The sequence below is a fragment of the Ranitomeya variabilis genome, chromosome 3 (genome assembly GCF_051348905.1).
Source record: "Ranitomeya variabilis isolate aRanVar5 chromosome 3, aRanVar5.hap1, whole genome shotgun sequence".
Classification (NCBI taxonomy): domain Eukaryota; kingdom Metazoa; phylum Chordata; class Amphibia; order Anura; family Dendrobatidae; genus Ranitomeya; species Ranitomeya variabilis.
Genome location: NC_135234.1, coordinates 386,736,386 through 386,759,374, shown reverse-complemented (window position 1 = coordinate 386,759,374; position 22,989 = coordinate 386,736,386). Strand labels below are relative to the sequence as shown.

Sequence of the window (22,989 nt, the reverse complement as noted above, 5' to 3'; positions counted from 1 at the left end):
GCTCCGGTACGTGAGGTGACAGTTTCCTCACGTACCGGAGACACTGACACACGTAGACCCATTAAAATCAATGCATCTGTGCAGATGTCATTGATTTTTTGTGGACCGTGTCTCCGTGTGCCAAACACGGAGACATGTCAGTGTTCGTGGGAGCGCACGTATTACACGGACCCATTAAAGTCAATGGGTCCGTGTAAAACACGTACCGCACATGGACGTTCTCCGTGTGCAGTCCCTGTGGCGTGCAGGAGACAGCGCTACAGTAAGCGCTGTCCCCCCCACATGGTGCTGAATCCGCGATTCATATGCTCCCTGCAGCAGCGTTTGCTGCATAGAAGATATGAATAATAGTGTTTAAAAGAAAGATCTATCTGTCCCCCGCCCTCCCACCCCCTGTGCGCCCCCCCACTGTTCTGAAAATACTCACCCGCTTCCCTCGTTGGCTGTCGCTGCTTCCTGTCCTGGCCGCACCTTCTACTGTATGCGGTCACGTGGGGCCGCCGATTAGAGTCATGAATATGTGGCTCCACCTCCCATAGGGGTGGAGCCGCCTATTCATGACTGTAAATGAGCGGCCCCACGTGACCGCATACAGTAGAAGCAAGTGTGCCACACTGATGTACACCAGAAACGTAGGGGCACACGGACACGGATAATTCCGGTACCGATTGTTTCCGGTACCGGAATTATCTGGACGTGTGAGACTGGCCTAAGATGGATTTCATCAACCAAGTATCATTTTAATCAGGATAACGGCACCAACTGGACACTGTCCGTAGGTTACTGTACACAATCCTGCTGACAGGTTGCCTTTGAATGCACTTTCTTCAGCTGTTCCCACATTTCTTTTGTAGTTTCAATTTTAAATACATGCACATTATGATCATCATCTATACTATATATATATATATCTATACTATATACAGTGCCTTGCAAAAGTATTCGGCTCCCTGGAACTTTTCAACCTTTTCCCACATATCATTCTTCAAACCTAAAGATACCAAATGTAAATTTTTGGTGAAGAATCAACAAGTGGAACACAATTGTGAAGTTGAACTAAATTTATTGGTTATTTTACATTTTTGTGGAATTTCAAAAACTGAAAAGTGGGGCGTGCAATATTATTCGGCCCCTTTACTTTCAGTGCAGCCAACTCACTCCAGAAGTTCATTGTGGATCTCTGAATGATCCAATGTTGCCCTAAATGCCTAATGATGATAAATATAATCCACCTGTGTGTAATCAAGTCTCCGTATAAATGCACCTGCTCTGTGATAGTCTCAGGGTTCTGTTTGAAGCACAGAGAGCATCATGCAGGTCCGTGATACTGTTGTGGAGAAGTTTAAAGCCGGATTTGGATACAAAATGATTTCCAAAACTTTAAACATCCCAAGAAGCACTGTGCAAGCGATCATATTGAAATGGAAGGAGTATCATACCACTGCAAATCTACCAAGACCCGGCCGTCCCTCTAAACTTTCATCTCAAACAAGGAGAAGACTGATCAGAGATGCAGCCAAGAGGCCCATGATCACTCTGGATGAACTGCAGAGATCTACAGCTGAGGTGGGACAGTCTGTCCATAGGACAACAATCAGTCGTACACTGCACAAATCTGGCCTTTATGGAAGAGCGGCAAGAAGAAAGGCATTTCTCAAAGATATCCATAAAAAGTGTAATTTAAAGTTTGCAACAAGCCACCTGGGAGACACACCAAACATGTGGAAGAAGGTGCTCTGGTCAGATGAAACCAAAAAGAAAAGCAGGGACAGGGAAGATGCTTAAAATTGATGGGAAGATGAATGAAGCCAAATAAAGGACCATTCTTGAAGAAAACCTGTTAGAGTCTGCAAAAGACCTTAGACTGGGACGGAGATTTGTCTTCCAACAATGATCCCAAACATAAAGCACAATCTACAATGGAATGGTTCACAAATAAACGTATCCAGGTGTTAGAATGGCCAAGTCAAAGTCCAGACCTCAATCCAACCGAGAATCTGTGGAAAGAGCTGAAAACTGCTGTTCAGAAACGATCTCCATCAAACCTCACTGAGCTCGAGCTGTTTGCCAAGGAAGAATGGACAAGAATTTCAGTCTCTCGATGTACAAAACTGATAGAGACATGCCCCAAGCGACTTACAGCTGTAATCGCAGCAAAAGGTGGTGCAACAAAGTTTTAAGTTAAAGGGGCCAAATAATATTGCACGCCCCACTTTTCAGTTTTTGAATTTCCACAAAAATTTAATATAACCAATAAATTTCGTTCAACTTCACAATTGTGTTCCACTTGTTGTTGATTCTTCGCCAAAAAGTTACATTTGGTATCTTTATGTTTGAAGCATGATATGTGAGAAAAGGTTGAAAGGTTCCAGGGGGCCCGAATACTTTCTCAAGGCACTGTAGATATCTATACTGAGGGAGATAGGGCTTTGTGTTTTTTGATCCTTCTCTACCTAGTCTTCTGGTAGTGGGTTAGGTCTAGACTCCTGTGGGTATTACCACGTACCTTCTCTTATCAACATAATCATTACATTGAATTTCCAGGATTGGTAGTGTAGTTAGTCAGATTGATACTGTGAACTTCACAATGTTGCTGTTGGCGGCCATCTTTGCTTCTTTTTCTTCTTAGTACATTGTTCGCTCTCCTCTGGGCTGTTCTCTGGGTCTTTGGATTTCTGGGTCTCTGGGCCCACAACTTGTTGGCAGCGGATTAATCTTTGTACTTTGTAATGCGCTCCAGTTACACACACAGTGAACAGGAACTTTCTGGTTCTTTAATTCTTTTTTAACAGTGCTTTACAGGCAACATAACACAACTGCTGGAGACAGAAACTCATGCATTTAAACAGTAGTAAGTAGTATATGAAATATATACAATAAAAAGCATTATTCCACCAGTCAATACCGCCGAAGATCACTGCCATACTTTTGTTGGCTTCCTATCCCCAGCTACAGTCTTCTTTCCACTCTTCACTTGTCTTCCGGCCCCGGTTCGGCCTCTTGATGCACGTTCTGACATAACATCATGTGGGATGTTACATATTATAGCGTCAAAACATGTGTTAAGATGAAAAGTGGAGAAGAGATCGGAACTGGGTCTTACGTATGCAGCAGTGGCATAGGTACGTTATGGAGTTGGTATACATTTTTATTTTTAACCCCAATTATTATGCCTTGGAGTTGGAAGACTTTAAAGCATAATAAATGGCAATCAGGCTCCTTGAATTGATTCAACTTTCATTCCCCATCAGATTTTATTGAAATAATCGCAGATTCGCTGATCTCAACAAAAGTATACAAGAGTATACTAAGTATACTATAAAGCGATTTAATGACTCTCAGTTATAACATTTCCACAGGATCCACAATAAATGTATGATCGATGTGAGTCCCACCTTTTGGACCCACATGTCAAAGACGTGGCCCCATCCCACCTTACCGTAATGGAGAGCAGGCTGCACATGCATAACTTTCTCCATTTGCTTCTATTGGCAATAGAATATATGAGCGCTTGCTGTATGCCAAAAAAGTCTGAGATTAGAATACATTTTCATGGTCTTTAAAAAAAATACAAAATACAATATTTTTGTGATGTCAGTTGTATGATTTCTCCCAGCAGAGGGCGCAGGAGACGAGATGAATGATGAGAAGAGACTTCCCAGTGATCTCACCATGGAAGACATCATGCCAACTGTAAAGACGTTGATCAGAGCTTTTAGGTAATTGTATTGAACTGAACGATGTCAGGAATGATAACACATTGCCATACAGTATGTTCCCAGCATGCATTCAGGTACAATATCTGCTATAGGTTATCAAGAGTATGACATGTTTGTGTATGTAAAGTAAAGTGAACTTGTCAGGCCCCCTGATGCTGTTAAATTTCCTCATGACCTTTTAGACCACAAGTATTATAGCAATATGTTTATTGTTTTATGGAACTGCACATACTGCAGCAAATTCAACTTATCTATAACATCTTGCTGTATGCTAATGGAACAGTGGAGTCACAAGAAGCCATCAATTCATTTAAACCTATTCTTAAATATGTAATGACAAGAAATCTATGAAATGTAATGCTATACAAATCTTGTATAAGGCCAAAAAATTGTAGTCCATCTGCTGTATTTCAGTTCTTAAATGTGCCGATTTTGAGATTCTCAGTTCATGGAAGTTTTGTCAAAATCCACAATAGATTTGTTTTTCCTTTTTTGAAGGTATTCTTGTATGTGAGGATGTACCCTAATAAGTAAGAGTAGGGTCACCAAAAATGAACCGAGTCTAAAGCCTCATTACCGTGTGGTAATAACATCTTATTTCAAATCTATATGTATTCAGAACTTCTCAATACTCATGGAAATTACGCTTATTTTACTCCTCTGTGAAACCAAAACATATCTGCGGCATTAGCAAGTCCCCGCTATGCATTCCGGAGGATGCAGTTCTGGAACTGAATCACAGCTTTAGCTTTCTAAACATAACTTATTTATTACCATCACATATCCACCGTTGCAAACTACACTTATCCCTAAATCAGCTCTATCACTAAGAAATTGCAACACTTTCCTTAAAAGGATAATACCTTACCCCTTCTTGTCTCACAAACAACGACTTAGCCAGATTACAAATCATGCCTATCATCTGTATCAGCCCCACCAGATCAATACGTGTTATTATTGTCATGGTTTATATCTTTCCAATGTAGGATCCTGAAGTTCCTTGTAGCGAAGAGAAAGTTCAAGGAGACTCTCCGTCCATATGATGTGAAAGATGTCATTGAGCAGTACTCCGCAGGCCACCTAGACATGCTTGGACGAATAAAGAGTTTGCAGTGCCGGTCAGTAGTACTTTGTAGCATATCTGACCTAGGCTACATTGTGCAATGAGTGACACTTAGCGTTGCATTAGTTACACATTCCAACTTTATCCTTCCTATAAACCTATTATAAATCCTCATCATATTGACTTTTCTTACAGTGTGGACCAAATTGTGGGTCGGGGGCCTATCCCCTTAGAAAAGAAGCCACGGGAGAAAGGGGAGAAACTTCCTCCTATTGGATCTGAAGCAGATGCAGCTGATGAAATGAGCATGATGGGAAGAGTTGTAAAAGTAGAGAGACAGGTGAGGGGTTTTGCAGCTTTCAACCTCTTAATGTTATTTATATATGATTTTCTGTGTATCTTCTTTATACATACGGACAGCACCCTCTATATATTTATAGGCAGTGGGAGATGTGTGTCGGCTCACCAGGGCGGTATAATTGAAGATAAATGTAATAATACTCACTCCTGAATAATCTATGTATTGTCAATAGAGTTGTTTCTTGTATGTCAGTTGGCACACAGGGAGATAACCAGTTGGAGGCAATCCCCACATGTATTCAGGCTGTCCAGCAGCCGCAAATCCTGCAGCTGCGGGGACATAAACTAAATCTCCAAGCACGCCGAAATACTCGGAGAACACCAGAGCGTGCTCGCAGAAACTCGAGTAACGAGCATACTCACTCATCACTACTTAAAACATTCTCTCTCTCATTATTCTGGCATTTGGCAAATATGAATAATTATGGTAATCCTAATTGATCTAAAACGTCAAAGGTTTATTCTGATTTCATGTCCGATATTGAGAAAAACATTCATATGTGTCTTTGTATATAGTGTATGTAAACTTCTGGTTTCAACTGTAAGTATACTGCCTATAAGGGAAGGGGGCACAAGGTCTCAGTGTACCTTTGACTGTTATAATGGGGGAATCTGCATAATAATACGTTTCACAATTAGATATGTTAAAGAAATGTTGCTGTGCTGAAATAATCTTATGAATGCCCTCCAGCTATGTACTATGTAATGGCTCCGTCTTACTGTGCAGAGCTGCTCCAGTTGAGTACAGACCCAAACAAGCCAAAGAGGTCATACAATACAGCATTAGCAAATGTCAACAATCAGTACAGCGCCATCTGCTGTGTGCTTGACACAACTTTCTAACACAAGCTTGCAGCTGTTCCAACAGGGGAACCCATACAAACACAGGTTTACTTGCAGGAAAGAATCATACAACTATAACCTCCCTTTATGTGAAGTACATAATGTCAGCCAGAAATGGAATAGCTATAATGTAAACGACTGACATGCTTTCCAGAAGCCTGCCGCAGGACAGTTAACCTTAGGAAAAAATATGTGTTCTCATGATTTGTGTTTGAAGGCTACCATTGTGATTACATACTAGGTAATGTGCACTGTTCTCTGTAAACGACGGTGAGAAAATAGAATGCCACGCTTCAAAAGAGAGCAGTACAGATTAATGGTTTGGTAAAACCCACACTGTGCGCGATGAAAGTGTTCAAATACAAAGCACGCGGCAGCTCCAGGTGAAGACGCGAGATATGGGGTGTGGGGCGGAAAGCATCTCATTATTGGGGCACTGGTAGAGCAGATCAGCATTCCACAAGAGACATTTGTTTCACAAAAAATACGGTGGATTTTCCCAAGGCGTGTAAAATGTCCATCTGTTTTATTTTTCCTTTTTCAAAGCTTAACCCTTTAACTACTGACCTATTTTGAGCCTTTAGGTATAACTGCATTTTCAGGTGACTTTTCGATATAATTCCTATATACAGTACTTCCAGGATTTTTCAGTTTTAACAGAAAGCATGTTATGGGTTGCTACATGATCAGAACCACTGTCAGCACATGAATGCAGCGCCAGAACCACCATCAGTGCAGGAATACATCACCAAGATTAGTACAGCAATGCAATTGCCATTTTAGGTCAGCCCCACATACATAAACCTGCAACTCCCAGTACTGTATGTCCTTAACAATGGTAAGTAGATACCGGGAGTTGCTGTTACCAATCATCATCTGACTGCAGAACATAGAGGAACCACAGTACTGATGATGTGCAGGCTGTATCTACTATATAATTGTCTAAGGGTCACTTCCGTCTGTCTGTCCTTCTTTCTGTCACGGATATTCATTGGTCGCGGCCTCTGTCTGTCATGGAATCCAAGTCGCTGATTGGTCGTGGCAAAACAGCCATGACCAATCAGCGACGGGTACAGTCCGGCGGAAAAATGGCCGCTCCTTCCTCCCCGCAGTCAATGCCCACTCCGTACTCCCCTCCAGTCAGCCCTCACACAGGGTTAATGGCAGCGGTAACGGACCGCGTTATGCCGCGGTGTCATGCACTCCATTGCCGCTGCTATTAACCCTGTGTGACCAACTTTTTACTATTCATGCTGCCTATGCAGCATGAATAGTAAAACCATCTAATGTTAAAAATAATAATAAAAAAAAAATCGTTATATACTCACCGTCAGTCTGCCCCCGGATCGACAACAGGCCTTTCCCGCTTGCGACGCTCCGGTAACCGGTCCATGCTGCGATCCCGAGACCGCAACGTCATCATCTCGCGAGACCGCAATGCACTCTTGAGCCTGGAGCACACGAGCAGCGTCGGTAACCGCTTCGCTTGGATCCGGGGGCTCCGGAAGGTGAGCATATTAGTATATTACTATTTTTTATTTTATTTCCTTTTTTTTAACAGGGATATGGTGCCCACATTGCTATATACTACGTGGGCTGGGCAATATACTACATGGCTGGGCAATATACTACATGGGCTGTGCTATATACTACGTGGCTGGGCAATATACTACATGGGCTGTGCTATATACTATGTGGCTGGGCAATATACTACATGGGCTGGGCAATATACTACATGGGCTGTGCTATATACTACGTGGCTGGGCAATATACTACGTGACTATACAACGTGGGCTGTGCAATATGCTGCGTGGGCTGTGCAATATACAACGTGGGCTGCGCAATATACAACGTGGGCTGCGCAATATACAACGTGGGCTGCACAATATACAACGTGGGCTGCGCAATATACTACGTGGGCTGCACAATATACTACGTGGGCTGCGCAATGTACTGTGTGGGCTGCGCAATGTACTGCGTGGGCTGCGCAATGTACTGCGTGGGCTGCGCAATGTACTGCGTGGGCTGCCCAATGTACTGCGTGGGCTGCGCAATGTACTGCGTGGCTGTGCAATATACTACGTGGGCTGTGCTATACACTACGCATACATATTCTAGAATACCCGATACGTTAGAATCGGGCCACCATCTAGTCATAAATAAGCATTTACACCCAGGACCTTATACAGTTGTGCTAAAAAGTTTACATACCCAGCAAAATTTTTGCTTTCTTGGCCTTTTTTCAGAGAGTATGAATGATAACACCAAAACTTTTTCTCCACTCATGGTTAGTGGTTGGGTGAAGCCATTTATTGTCAAACTACTGTGTTTTCTCTTTTTAAATCATGATGACAACCCAAAACATTTAAATGACCCTGATCAAAAGTTCATACCCTGGTGATTTTGGCCTGATAAAATGCACAGAAGTTGACACAAATGGGTTTGAATGGCTACTAAAGGTAACTTCCTCACCTGTGACCTGTTTGCTTGTAATCAGTGTGTGAGCATAAAAGCTGAGTGAGTTTCTGGGATCCAGACAGACTCTTGCATCTTTCATCCAGCCACTGACGTTTCTGGATTGTGAGTCATGGGGAAAGCAAAAGAATTGTCAACGGATCTATGGAAAAAGGTAGTTGAGTTGAACTGTATAAAACAAGAAACTCATACAAAAAGATATCTAAGGAATTGATAATGCCAGTCAGCAGCGTTCAAACTGTGATTATCAAATGTAAAACCAGGGGCTCTGTAAAAACAAAAACACGGTCAGGTAGATCAACAAATGTCATCCATAACTGTCAGGAAAATTGTTTGGGATGCAATGAAAAACCCACAAATAACATCAGCTGAAATACAGGACTCTCTGAAAACTAGCTGTGTGGCTGTTTCAAGATGTACAATAAGGAGGCACTTGAAGAAAAATGGGCTGCATGGTCAAGTCGCCAGAAGAATGCCATTACTGCGCAAATGCCACAAAGTATCTCGCCTGCAATACGCAAAACAGCACAGAGACAAGCCTCAAAACCTTTGGAACAAGGTAATTTGGAGTGATGAGACCAAAATTGAACTTTTGGCCACAACCATAAACGTTACATTTGAAGATAGGTCAACAAGACGTATGATGAAAGGAATACCATTCCTCCTGTACGGAGTACGTAGGTGGATCGCTGATGTTTTGGGGATGTGTGAGCTACAAAGGCACAGGAAACTTGGTCAAAGTTGAAGGAAAGATGAATGCAGCACCATACCAACAAATACTGGAGGTAAATTTGCAATCATCAGCTTGGAAGCTGCGCATGGGACGTACTTGGACGTTCCAACATGACAACGATCCAAAACACAAGGCCAAGTCGACCTGTCATTGGCTACAGCAGGACAAAGTGAAGGTTCTGGAGTGGCCATCTCAGTCTCCTGATCTCAATATCATTGAGCCACTCTGGGGAGATCTCAAGCGCTCTGTTCACGATAGACAGCCCAGGAATTTACAGAAACTTGAGGCTTTTTGCCAAGAAGAGTGGGCAGCTTTACCATCTGAGAAAATAAAGAACTTCATCCACAACTACCACAAAAGACTTCAAGCTGTCATTAATGTTAGGGGGAGCAATATATGGTGTTAAGAAATGGGTCATTTGGATGTTTTGGGTTGTCATTAGGATTTAAAAAGAGAAAACACAGTCGTTTTACAATAAATGGCTTTATCCAACCACCAACCATGAGTGGAGAAAATGTTTTGGTGTTATCATTCATATTCTCTGAAAAAATACCAGGAAAGCAAAAATTCTACCCCGGTATGTAAACTTTTGAGCACAACTGTATACAGCTCAGTATTCATAGAACTGGTGACAGCAAGCAGCTCAGTACATGTCGCATCTTTGGAATAATAATCTCTGCCTCTTCATTATGCTGCTCTCAAATGGGGTAGCAATAACCTGGTGACAGATTCCCTTTAAAGAAATCAACAAAACTGCCAAAGGCACATACTTCAAAAGCAGATACACAACACTCTTCTTGTACTCCTTTATTACAAGACAATAAGTACTGCATACACTAATTTTATCAAATGTATTGACTGAAAATGTTCACATATGCCAAAGATGTAGTTTCCTCAAGGTCCAATTGAGGCTGGTTTCAGACTTGCGTTCGGCAGGGCTGTGGATGAAAGCCTTCTTCCTCCGTTAAGCCCCGTCCACTGCCGCGCCTCTTCCTTCAGCTCTGTCTACGTCTGCATGCGTCCTAGGTACCTTATCTTTAACCCCTTCACGACATGCGCCGTGCTAGTACTGCGCATGTCATGTCTCCCCCTTTGATGTGGGATCCGGCGGTGAGCCCACATCAAAGTTGCGACATGTCAGCTGTTTTGTACAGCTGACATGTGCGCGCAATAGCGGCGGGTGAAATAGCGATTCACCCGCCGCTATTAACCTGTTAAATGCCGCTGTCAAACGCTGACAGCGGCATTTAACTACCGCTTCTGGCCGCGCGGCCGGAAATGAGCGCATCACCGACCCCCGTCACATGATCGGGGGTCAGCGATGCATCAGGATAGTAACCATAGAGGTCCTTGAGACCTCTATGGTTACTGATGCCGGCCTGCTGTGAGCACCACCCTGTGGTCGGCGCTCATAGCAAGCCTGTATTTCAGCTACATAGCAGCGATCTGATGATCGCTGCTATGTAGCAGAGCCGATCCAGTGGTGCCAGCTTCTAGCCTCCCATGGAGGCTATTCAAGCATGGCTCAAGTTAAAAAAAAATGTTTTAAAAAATATGAAAAAAATAAAAAAAATATAAAAGCTTAAATCACCCCCCCATTCAGCCCATCCTAAATAAAACAATTAAAAAAAATCAAACCTACACATATTTGGTATCGCCGCGTTCAGAATCGCCCGATCTATCAATAAAAAAAAGTATTCACCTGATCGCTAAACAGCGTAGCAAGAAAGAAATGCGAAACTCCAGAATTACTTTTTTTGGTTGCCTCGACATTGCATTAAAATGCAATAACGGGCCATCAAAAGAATGTATCTGCACAAAAGTGGTATCATTAAAAACGTCAGCTTGGCACGCAAAAAATAAGCCCTCACCCGACCCCAGATCACGAAAAATGGAGACGCTACGGGTATCGGAAAATGGCGCATTTTTTTTTATTTTTTTAGCAAAGTTTTGAATTTTTTTTCACCACTTAGATAAAAAATAACCTAGACATGTTTGGTGTCTATGAACTCGTAATGACCTGGAGAATCATAATTTCAGATCAGTTTTAGCATTTAGTGAAGCTAGAAAAAAAGCCAAACAAAAAACAAGTGTAGGATTGCACTTTTTTTGCAATTTCACCACATTTGGAATTTGTTTCCCGTTTTCTAGTATAAGACATTGTAAAACCAATGGTGTCGTTCAAAAGTACAACTCATCCCGCAAAAAATAAGCCCTCACATGACCATATTGATGGAAAAATAAAAAAGTTATGGCTCTGGGAAGGAGGGGAGCGAAAACGAAAACGCAAAAACAAACATTTTGTTGCAGTCGGCGCACTGTCAAAAAGATGCATGCGGAGGCATCCGCATTCATCCGCATACATCCGCATGGCCTGCGTACCCAATGTTAAAGATAGGTACACAGGACCCATGCAGATGTAGACGGAGCTGAAGGAAGAGGTGCCGCAGTGGGCGGGGCTTAACGAAGGAAGAAGGCTGCCATCCGTAGCCCTGCCGAATGTGTGAATCTAGCTTTAGACAACTTAATTGTAGCCATGTGTTCTAGTTGCAGGTCATGGCCCAATAGAAGGTCTCATCATCTGAACTTACAGCATCATATATGTCTATAATGCTATTAGTTTGGGTCATGATACCTACGACCAAGCTAGAATGTAATGCAGAATATATATATATATATATATATATATATATATATATATATATATATATATATATATATATATATATATATAATCTCTGCTTTATAATGGAATCAATAAGCTCTTGCAGTATGGTAGATACATCATATTTATGAATAATATTTATTATACATTATTATTGTCAAACATCATAATCTAAGATGTTTCTTTCTTTAACAGGTTCAATCAATTGAAGAGAAACTTGATGTCCTCCTTGGTTTTTATTCTCAATGTCTGAAGAAGGGTCCCACCAGTTCTTCCACATTGACCTCCATGCAACTGCCACTGATAGACCATGATATGACATCTGATTACCATAGTCCTGTGGATCAAGTTGATATATCGGTGTCTGCACAGACACTGAATATTTCCCGTTCTGACAGCACCATCATGGACTGAAGGACCCGTAATACAGTGGTAGAGTTGCCTTGTGCCTCCAGCTATTCTACCGGTAATTGGTAGAGTCACAGGTTTTCCAATACAGCTATTAACTGACACCATTTCACGGCTGGATTGGATCCACTGCTCTCTGCATCTTATAACATAAGGAATATAGATTATTATTATGCAATTTCAAGTCTTCTGGAAATGGAGTCCGGTATTGCCACAGAGAGGCGAGACAGACTTGTGGAGCCATATTTTCTCTCTGTGCTGTCTTATGGTTAGGAGAGATGAGTTCTTGAGTCTGAGATATCATGTTATAAGGTCACAAGAATGAGCTGCACTGTGGCCACTGTTAGCAATCCACTGACTTTCTGCATTGTCCGTTCTTGCTTTTATGTCTTGCTAAGTTGGCGGGTGCCAGTTTTACAGCACTCAGCCTGTAGAAAGTGCCTCAAAGATCTTATTATGCAGATGCTGCTTCTGTCAATCGTTCATCTCCTGAGTGTGGGGCAGCACGTGCACTGGTGTACACCAAACTTGAGCTTGTTACTTCTGGTCACTTTTTGGAGTGAGACACTGAGACAAGCTGACTTATGCATGGATTACAGTGATTCAAGCTTCATCTCCAGAGGTAAAGGAGCATCTTCCTTACCACTTTCTGCCACCTGCTGGAGTGGAAGAAAAGTAGACAACTGAGAATATAAATGTTAGTGTGAACGATTGTATGGCTGTCTGCACTCTACTGAGATGTGTGCTCGTGAGATGAATGAATTACCATTATGTAAAAATGTACTATGACCTAGCTTTTGTAATGGGGTATTTGTGTAAATATATCTGTGCATCAATACAGTGTAAGCTAGATGAACAAGACTAAAGACTGATACGTACTTATGAACACGATGAGGGTGTAGACCATACTCATGTCCATGATCTTGGCTTCTGGACAGTAAAGTGCAGTGTTGTTCTGTAAATGGCAGTGTACTATGATGGAAAACTCCCATGTTTGGGCAGCGACAAACATATAAATATAATACACTGGCAAACTTAGTTTTCCCCATGTCACATCTGATATAAAGGAAAATAGATTGTGAACCAACAGCCACAGTCGCAGTAATTGGGACCGCTCTTGGTACAGGTCATTTACTTTACCCAGTGCATATTTGGACAAATGGCTTATTTGGTGGCACATTAAAAATTCACAGACTACATCATTATCATCTATATTTTTGTTTGGTTCAGTGTATTAAAGAGAATAATGCTAGCTATTATTCATTGATCAAATAACAATGGATTATGGATATACAAATTGTCCATGTCCCTTTACCTACCAGACTAGAATAATACAATGACTTACACAGGTAATTAGAACAGTGTGAAGAAGCAGCATAACTAAGGTTTATTTTTTTGCTGCTGTGTAATACCCAAACCACTCAAAGCAGTAAAGGTCAGAAATGGAAGGGGCCAATTAGTTTAAACTAAGTTTATTTTGTTCAGTGTATATTTAAAAGAATGTTTTATATTTGTTTTCAATTTTAAATATCATTATCTTTATAAAGAAATAGAAATGTAGTAATGTTCACACTGAACACTAAGGCTAATACTAGACTCATGCTTCCTGTTCTGAACAGAAGACTTTTCAGCAGTTTCACTATGATCAGAGACAGGATAACAAATACAGATAACACCTCTGTACAGAGCCGCAAACACGGAATCCACCATTAACAATAGGTGCTGTGACAGCTTCCCTTCTGCCCTTTCGCAGTGACCTCTACCCTGATTATCACATTTCCAGATAACACTTCTTTATAAACAAATGCAGTCTGAGACAGGGTCCATTTACAACGGCCGACTGGCGGCACTAAACGACAATTGGTGGAGGTAGCACCACCCCACATTGTAGTTCCCATAGATGAGGAGTGACCCTGAAAAGACCTGGAGCGACCCTGGAAACAAGGCGAAATGGACACAATGTAGTGGTGACTTGGATTGTCTGGTGAGGTATGTTTCAAGTAAACCATGTGTAACTAATGTCTTACCATGAGACAAATGGCATTTTCTGCCATTTAAGACTAGCTACATGTAGTTCCTCTTTTTTATATTTTAGCTTATAGGCTACTATGGAACCAAAAACACCCCTGAGTGGGTGCTTCTATCATCCATGATGCATTGTGAACCCAGTGTTTCTGAACCTGAATTAAGGGAATATCTTTACACAAACCCCCATTTTTGAGATGGTTGTGCTTGCATGGATCTGCTGCAGCTATTGGTGTGGGAGTGGAATGTGTGCAGCTGGAGCGTGTATGGTAGGATGTCAGATATTACGTGTATGGTCAGTGACTAATAATATTTGCACAGCTGTCTCTCTAGGAGAAGCAATATTTAAATATATGCAAAGCATTGAGCTTCCCTGCATTGCTCTGTCTTCCGTCCTCTTCCCATAGCACATGGCATGGCGTCCCACATCCTACGCATGTTACTGCTTCATTCCTTCTCCACCGGTTTACCTCTAGTTGTTCTTGCTGTCTAGTCATTGCCATCACATCTTGCCCTAGGTCGGCAAACTGCTGCAAAGCCTGAGAAATCTGATCTCGTAATACATAACTGGATTACAGGAATTTGTATTTCTGATGGGAAAAAGGAAACGGTCACCTAATATTACAAGCTGGATTACCAGATTAAGACCCATTGACCTACTCTTGACATTATGGACTGCTGTATGAAAGTTAAGACATGAGGTCAGAAAAGGAGACCCAGGATGTATTCTAATGTACAAACAGACTGATAATGGCAAGCCTCCCGTGTAATAAGTCTTAAAGCCATGAACTTTTCTCCAAGTACTACAGAAACATGCAATGAATACTGAGGGACCTGATACACAGTTGCAAAACTAGGTCAGTCTTACTGAAATTGGGACAGCCTGAAGCTATGTGCTGCAAAAGTCTTTCCTACACATTTCCTCTCAGCAAAACTGACCGAAATGTCTCCCTTGTGACAATGTACGACATCTTTTATTTCACTAGTTCGTACCGTTCACCAAATCCTACAGGACACCACTATGTAAGGAGAGAGGATTGTGGTACTTCTAGTCGATTCTCCTTTCCCTTGTGTAGTGGAAATGTCCGATAGTTGATGAATTCTGGTTATCTACCTCACTGCAGACTATTGTCCTCTTTAGTCAGTATTTTACAAGGTTGCCGGGTTCTTCTGTTGGGTAAACTAGTAACATTTGTCATGCAGCCTGGCACCTGAAACATATTTTTTTAATGTTATATGTAATTCCATATGTAAAGCCAGATATTGAGGTTGTTACAATAGCCAATCAATGTTGGTGGTGAGGCTATGAGAGGTCTTGATATCTTCTGTCCGCTTGTCTTCAGCTTTCTATCTGCTCTTCTCCACGATCTGCCTGCTGACATTGAGGTCACTGTGCAGGGGCCATAACCTAAACCTCACATGCCACAGTTCCCCTCCGAGCAGGCAGATGTACAGATGAAGTATCCTATCTGTGGGCATACGGTTGTCTATGTCTATGGTTCAGTACTTGCTGAACTACTGTAGAGGTAAAGCTGAAGTCCAGTAGTAGCCTGAACACTTTCGTAGAGAATGTTCCTTGTGTTTTTGGTCTTGCAAAGAAGAAACCTAGACTAGTTCAGAAGCATTCTTTAGAAAAAAGTAAACTAAATTCAACTTTTCATTGGATCATGCATCATATGAGGCTTACGCACAATGATGAGCATTTACTATGTGCAGGGCGCACACTTCGACTAGGATCCTTTTACATTCTTTACTACTAATTAAAAGGAAAATGTACAGAACATGACTCAAGGGGTAGTAAAGGGGCAGCAGTATGAAGCAAGGCCATTTTGGTGGTGGCCTATCCTTTTTAGGAGGTATATGACCATTTGTAGTCAGAATATGGCCTTTACCAGGATGCATTTTACAGTGTTTTTGCTGCTACCTATTGGATGCTGAAAGCAATGCAGGTGGCTCCAACATTAGGCACAACCTACAGAAGGGCTTCTAGTGCTTGTATGATGTTAATGTCCCAAACAGCAAGTTATGAGATTAGATTGTATTGATATTAATGCTGAAATATATAGCTAGTTTAATATTTGGTTAGGATTCCCATAACAATCTTGTTCTCAATGCAGAATATTGTCCTCGCTGAAAGGTAAGGATTTGTTAATGAGATTTCATGATGGAATCTCACTCGTCGACTCCTTACCTGTTCTGAGGTGTCCTCTCTGGTTGGTGTCCCCTGCATCCTGGTGCCAGGATTGTGATAGGATCCTGCACTCTCTTCTTGAATGCTATGCATGCACAGGCATGGACCTAGGATCTGCATCCAGTGTAAGATGCTTTCCCCAATAACAGGCATTTCCCTGCTTCTCCCTCATCCCGCAAGCTCACCAGAAAGAGGGACTCATTTCCTAAGGGGAAGGACAACTGTAGTTAGAATGTGGTTAGGAGAATGCTTTCAGCTACTGAAACTTGACTTGGAAATAGATGCGTTTGCAATAGAACAAATATGTACCTCACTAATTTATTGATTTCATTAAAATTTTACTAAAAAAGTTGTATGTCTCTGTTATTTACCATATTTATTTTCATACGGGATCGCTGTGCGCTTAGTTACATCGTCTTTGGGTGCACTATAAATATTGCTAGCGGTATATGCAAATGTTTCTATGGGGGCAGATCCATAATAAAGAGGAGCCCATGGGTGCGGTAAGTGGAAACTAGAGATAGAAATGTAAATCTGCAGCATTAATATAAAATGTGTTACTGAAGCAGGCACCTATGTAGACATGAGATTAATTCTGCATGCAATAATGATTACAATAATCCTTATTACAAAAATATAGGTAGTGTCGTATCAAACCACCTACTGATGGATGAAATGCTGGGGCTTGCCACAAGATGGCAGAAAAAAACTGCATATGGTACTTTCTTCTGGAAACCATGCTGTATCTAAACACTACTAAAATACCAAATTATTTTACCCTTCCGCTCATGATCAGACTCGTGTATCACAACAATCTTCTGATACGGGCTTCATTTAGGTTTATATGGAAATGCTTGATGTATTAGTTGCCTTTGTTAAGAATGTTAGACATGTATGCCCTCTTATCTACAAGTCTCTCTCTGCTCTATGTGCCATCAGAGACTTTGAATGTAGTTTAGAGGAGTCATAATAATTTTTCCTGCTGTCCTGACTTTTTAGGAACACTATATAAAAAGACACATGCATGTTTTTCTCAATATGTGACATGAAATCAGAATAAACCTTTCCTGTTTTAGGTCAATTAAGATTACCATAATTATTAGTATTTGCCAAATACCAGAATAATGAGAGAGAGAATGTTTTAAGGCATTTTTATTACTTACTGTAAAATCAAAAGTTTACATAAACTAAGATTACTATGCCTTTAAATAATTCTGCACTGCCAATATGATGATGTAATGTGTTTGGAAGTTTTTTTTGTCAACATCTGAGTTAATTAGAGACACACCAAGATATCAGGAAGAGAATTGTGGACTTGCCCAAGTCTGGCTTATCCTTGGGTACAAGATACCTGAAGGTGCATCATTCATGTGTATAAACGATGAAAGCGACCTACAAACCTAAGTCAGTTACACCAGTTTTGTCAGGAGGAAAGGGCCCAAATTCTGACCCAACTATTGTGATAAGCTTGTGGAAGGATATCCCAAAAGTTTGATCCAGGTCATTCGTTTAAGGGCAATGGAACCAAATGCTAATGAAATGTATGCAAACTTTTGACTTTGCAGTAAGTAATAAAAATGCCTAAAAGCATTCTCATTATTTTGGCATTTAGCAAATATTAATAATTATGGTAATCCTAATTGACCTAATATGGGAAAGGTGTCATGCACAGTGTATGAAAGACTAAAGGTACCTTCACACTAAGCGACTTTACAACGATAACGATAGCGATCCGTGATGTTGCAGCGTCCTGGATAGCGATATCGTTGTGTTTGACACGCAGCAGCGATCAGGATCCCGCTGTGAGATCGTTGGTCGGAGCTAGAAGTCCAGAACTTTATTTCGTTGCTGGATCTCCCACTGACATCGCTGAATCGGTGTGTGTGACACCGATCCAGCAATGTCTTCACTGGTAACCAGGGTAAATATCGGGTTACTAAGCGCAGGGCCGCGCTTAGTAACCCGATGTTTACCCTGGTTACCATTGTAAAAGTAAAAAAAAAACACATACTCACATCCCGGTGCCCGGCGTCCGCTTCCCTGCACTCCTCCTGCATCCTGTGTAAGTGCCGGCCGTAAAGCAGAGCGGTGACGTCACCGAACTGCTCTGTGGGAGATGCCGGAGATGTTCGGCGCTGGCACAGGATGCAGGAGGAGTGCAGGGAAGCGGACGCCGGGCACCGGAATGTGAGTATGTGGTTTTTATTTTACTTTTACAATGGTAACCAGGGTAAACATCGGGTTACTAAGCGCGGCCCTGTGCTTAGTAACCCGATGTTTACCCTGGTTACCAGGGGACTTCGGCATCGTTGGTCGCTGGAGAGCCGTCTGTGTGACAGCTCTCCAGCGATCACACAACGACTAAACAGTGACGCTGCAGCGATCGGCATCTTTGTCTGTATCGCTGCAGCGTCGCTTAGTGTGAAGGTACCTTAAGTGCAACACGAAGGGATGAGGGGAAGGAAACCCAACATTAGGGAAGAAGGGAGTGGAGACCGCCTAGACAGATGTCAAATATCGCCGAGCAGGAACCTAATCCCTGCCTGACCCTGGTGATGAGCCCTACTTAGGAAATGACAGGGTAAGCACTAGTCTATCCCCACTACAACTGAAGACAGCTGGGATAGACAAAGAAGGGAAACACTTATCTTGAGTAGAATCAGAGATGTAACACAGACGTCCTCAAGCAACACCAAAGAGGAAGATAGCCAACTGCTATAGCTCCAAGCCTCAACAGAGAGACATGGAAATATCACCGGCAACTCCCAGCAGCAGGCTGGGAGTCTATAAACATCCAGGTGCAGGTGTGTCAATTAGAGCCGGAGAAAGGTTGCCACTGGGTCAAAGAGTCAGAAGGGTTAAGAAAGTGTCTGCAAGGCCAAACGCAGAGACCTTTTGCAGCTAGATACAGTGCGACTGCAGCCTCTGACACACCCGTGACAAAAGGTTTATTCTGATTTCATGTCAGATATTGAGAAAAACATGCATAGGTGTATTTATATAGTATATGCAAACTTCTGGTTTCAACTGTACGCTTTTAAGGTACTAGGGCACATTTCACTGGTGTAATTTACCAAAATATGTTCTTCATGGCAATATATTGTAACACTTACAAATGGAGGACATAGTCAGTGATGGTGCCAGTTTTTCCAGAATGGATGAATGGTTTTCCCTCATCATACTACACTCTACGTATGTAGCAGGAATAGATTTGATTTCTGACTGTTATACCATTTCAAATGTACCAAATTAAAAAGAGGCAGGCAATTAATTTTTCCCCAAACCACTGAAAGTATCTCCTTGACTTTCACTGGTGTATGTTATGTCAGTGCAGTGCATATGAGCCATTGTTACTTCATTGGGGTAACACACTGTTCTCTTACCTCTGTGACATACAGAAGAAAGGAGACAACTGGGAGACCAGTACAAGCTGCTGTGACTCCTCAAACCATCTGAAAAACTTTGTAAAAGATGGCAGAAAAATACATTTTACAAATGTAACAAAATAAACAAATTCACTAGCAAAAAAATGTCAATAAACTAGAGAAAAACATCCAAATTGACTCGTTACATTCGTCTGCTAGGACCAATGGATATATTACTGGGTACAAAATAATACTTATATTTGCTAGGGGAAACAAATAATCCTGGGTATGTGATTTATCAATCCTTTGCCATTGTTAGAATGTTGGTGTCTTCGTGCCACAGACACTCTAATCTGATTAGCGTGTTATGGCTGCTTAGAGCAAAGACAATATATTTTTATTTACTGTATATTTTCACCTGCTAAAGCTGGATTTATACTGGCCATTTATTGAGTGAGTGTTCCCAGTAATTGTGCAGTGTAAACAGGCTGCCAATCACCCAATAATATGTGACTGAAATGTTCATTTATTGGGTTAACTGATTTTTAAGCAGGCTTAAAAATCATTGTTCTCAGTATCACTTCATCCTGTGTAAACAGGAGATTTTTTGCCAAGAAGAAAACAATGCATTACCGATCATTCAATCCACATTGGGAGGGTGGTCTGCTTGTCTAAATGGGCTAATAAATGACCATTGATCATTAAACGAGATGCTGATTGACGATCAACTAAGGGTACCGTCACATAGTACCATTTTAATCGCTACGACGGCACGATCCGTGACGTCGCAGCGATCGTATGATTATCGCTCCAGCGTCGTAGACTGCGGTCACACGTTGCAATCACGGCGCTGGAGCGATGCCGAAGTCCCCGGGTAACCAGGGTAAACATCGGGTAACTAAGCGCAGGGCCGCGCTTAGTAACCCGATGTTTACCCTGGTTACCAGCGTAAACGTAAAAAAAACAAACACTACATACTTACATTCCGGTGTCTGTCCCCTGCGTTCTGCTTCTCTCCACTGTGTAAGCGCCATAGCCGGAAAGCACAGCGGTGACGTCAGACGTCACCGCTGTGCTCGCTCTCCGGCTGGCAGACGCTCACACAGTGCAGAGAAGCTGAGACGCCGGGGACAGACACCGGAATGTAAGTATGTACTGTTTGTTTTTTTTACGTTTACGCTGGTAACCACGGTAAACATCGGGTTACTAAGCGCGGCCCTGCGCTTAGTTACCCGATGTTTACCCTGGTTACAAGCGAACACATCGCTGGATCGCTGTCACACATAATGATCCAGCGATGTCAGCGGATGATCAAGCGACGAAAGAAAGTTCCATACGATCTGCTACGACGTACGATTCTCAGCAGGATCCCTGATCGCTGCTGCGTGTCAGACACTGCGATATCGTAACGATATCGCTAGAACGTCACGAATCGTACCGTCGTAGCGATCAAAATGGTACTGTGTGACGGTACCCTTACTCGCAAGTCAGGTGGTGTAAACTTGGTCTTAGGTTTTACTCTACATCTGCATCCTTTTTCATATGTCCGATTAGGACTTCTGTGGCAGAGTCACTGGTAATGTAATAGAGGGGAGATATGTTTCACTACACCTAATGGTGTCAGTGATATAAAATCCAGAGTTTTATTTCCTCCAGGACAGTAAGAGTTTCGAGGGTTAAGTTATGTTATGGGCTGGTTTTTAGGAGGACATTCATAGAGCGTGTGGGAGAGTGTCCTCACATATCTCCCCCTACAGAGCTAGCACCACTGTGCTGACAGGCCGTGGGTGAGGTCACAGTCGTGATCAGTCACTTGATTGAGGAGTCATATGGTATGGGCTTAAATGGTTGAAGGAAACAGCTTTCAGTGTTCAGTGTGTTCGCCTGGAGAAGGAGCACTGCAGGAGAGTACTGCATGGACTAGTGAACCTGAACCATCTGTGTTCTGTCAGCCGTGAGCCGGAGGAACCTGTTGTGAATTTGCTTTTTGCTCCCTCTAGTGGTTACTAGTTTTTTGACTCTGGTTTTTCTGTCATTCCTTTTATCCGCACCTGGGTCGTTAGTTAGGGGTGTTGCTATATAAGCTCCCTAGACCTTCAGTTCAATGCCTGGCAACGTAGTTATCAGAGCTAGTCTGCTGTGCTCTTGTCTACTGATCCTGGTTCCAGTTATATCAGCTAAGTCTGCCTTTTGCTTTTTGCTATTTGTTTTGGTTTTGTATTTTTGTCCAGCTTGTTCCAAATCTATATCCTGACCTTTGCTGGAAGCTCTAGGGGGCTGGTGTTCTCCCCCCGGACCGTTAGACGGTTCGGGGGTTCTTGAATTTCCAGTGTGGATTTTGATAGGGTTTTTGTTGACCATATAAGTTACCTTTCTTTATTCTGCTATCAGTAAGCGGGCCTCTCTGTGCTAAACCTGGTTCATTTCTGTGTTTGTCATTTCCTCTTACCTCACCGTTATTATTTGTGGGGGGCTTCTATCCAGCTTTGGGGTCCCCTTCTCTGGAGGCAAGAAAGGTCTTTTGTTTTCCTCTACTAGGGGTAGCTAGATTCTCCGGCTGGAGCGTGTCATCTAGAATCAACGTAGGAATGATCCCCGGCTACTTCTAGTGTTGGCGTTAGGAGTAGATATATGGTCAACCCAGTTACCACTGCCCTATGAGCTGGATTTTTGTATTCTGCAGACTTCCACGTACCTCTGAGACCCTCGCCATTGGGGTCATAACAGTTTGCCAGGCCAGTATTAAATGTTTAATGCGTTGCAGAAGAGGGATTATAAGAAAGAAGATTCTGAGTTTTTTTTTTTTTCTTTCTTCTTCCCCTTTACCTCAGAGTGGCTATGCTTGCTGCAGACATGAATGTCCAGACCTTGATTACAAGTGTGGACCAGCTGGCTACTCGTGTGCAGGGCATACAAGACTATGTTATCAGATATCCTAGGTCAGAACCTAAAATACCGATTCCTGAACTGTTTTCCGGAGACAGGTTTAAGTTTAGGAATTTTGTGAATAATTGTAAATTGTTTTTGTCCCTGAGACCCTGTTCATCTGGAGACTCTGCTCAGCAAGTAAAAATAGTTATTTCGTTCTTACGGGGCGACCCTCAGGATTGGGCTTTTTCGCTGGCGCCAGGAGATCCGGCAT

The 22,989-nt window shown here is 42.2% G+C and overlaps 1 protein-coding gene across 4 annotated transcripts in view; it reads left to right on the top strand.

Moving 5' to 3' along the window:
* Nucleotides 1-13,277, top strand: part of KCNQ4 (potassium voltage-gated channel subfamily Q member 4) — a 274,261-nt gene extending 260,984 nt beyond the window's left edge. For 2 of the 4 annotated variants that reach the window (XM_077296060.1, XM_077296057.1), the window contains 4 exons: nucleotides 3,620-3,719; nucleotides 4,706-4,837; nucleotides 4,978-5,122; nucleotides 12,054-13,277. In XM_077296060.1, coding sequence (XP_077152175.1) covers nucleotides 3,620-3,719; nucleotides 4,706-4,837; nucleotides 4,978-5,122; nucleotides 12,054-12,272 — 596 coding nt within the window. In that variant the 3' untranslated portion in view covers nucleotides 12,273-13,277. Of the gene's footprint in view, nucleotides 1-3,616; nucleotides 3,720-4,705; nucleotides 4,838-4,977; nucleotides 5,123-12,053 lie in introns of all 4 variants that reach the window. The other 2 variants (XM_077296059.1, XM_077296056.1) reach the window with 1 other exon arrangement.
* The last annotated feature ends 9,712 nt before the right edge of the window (nucleotides 13,278-22,989 follow it).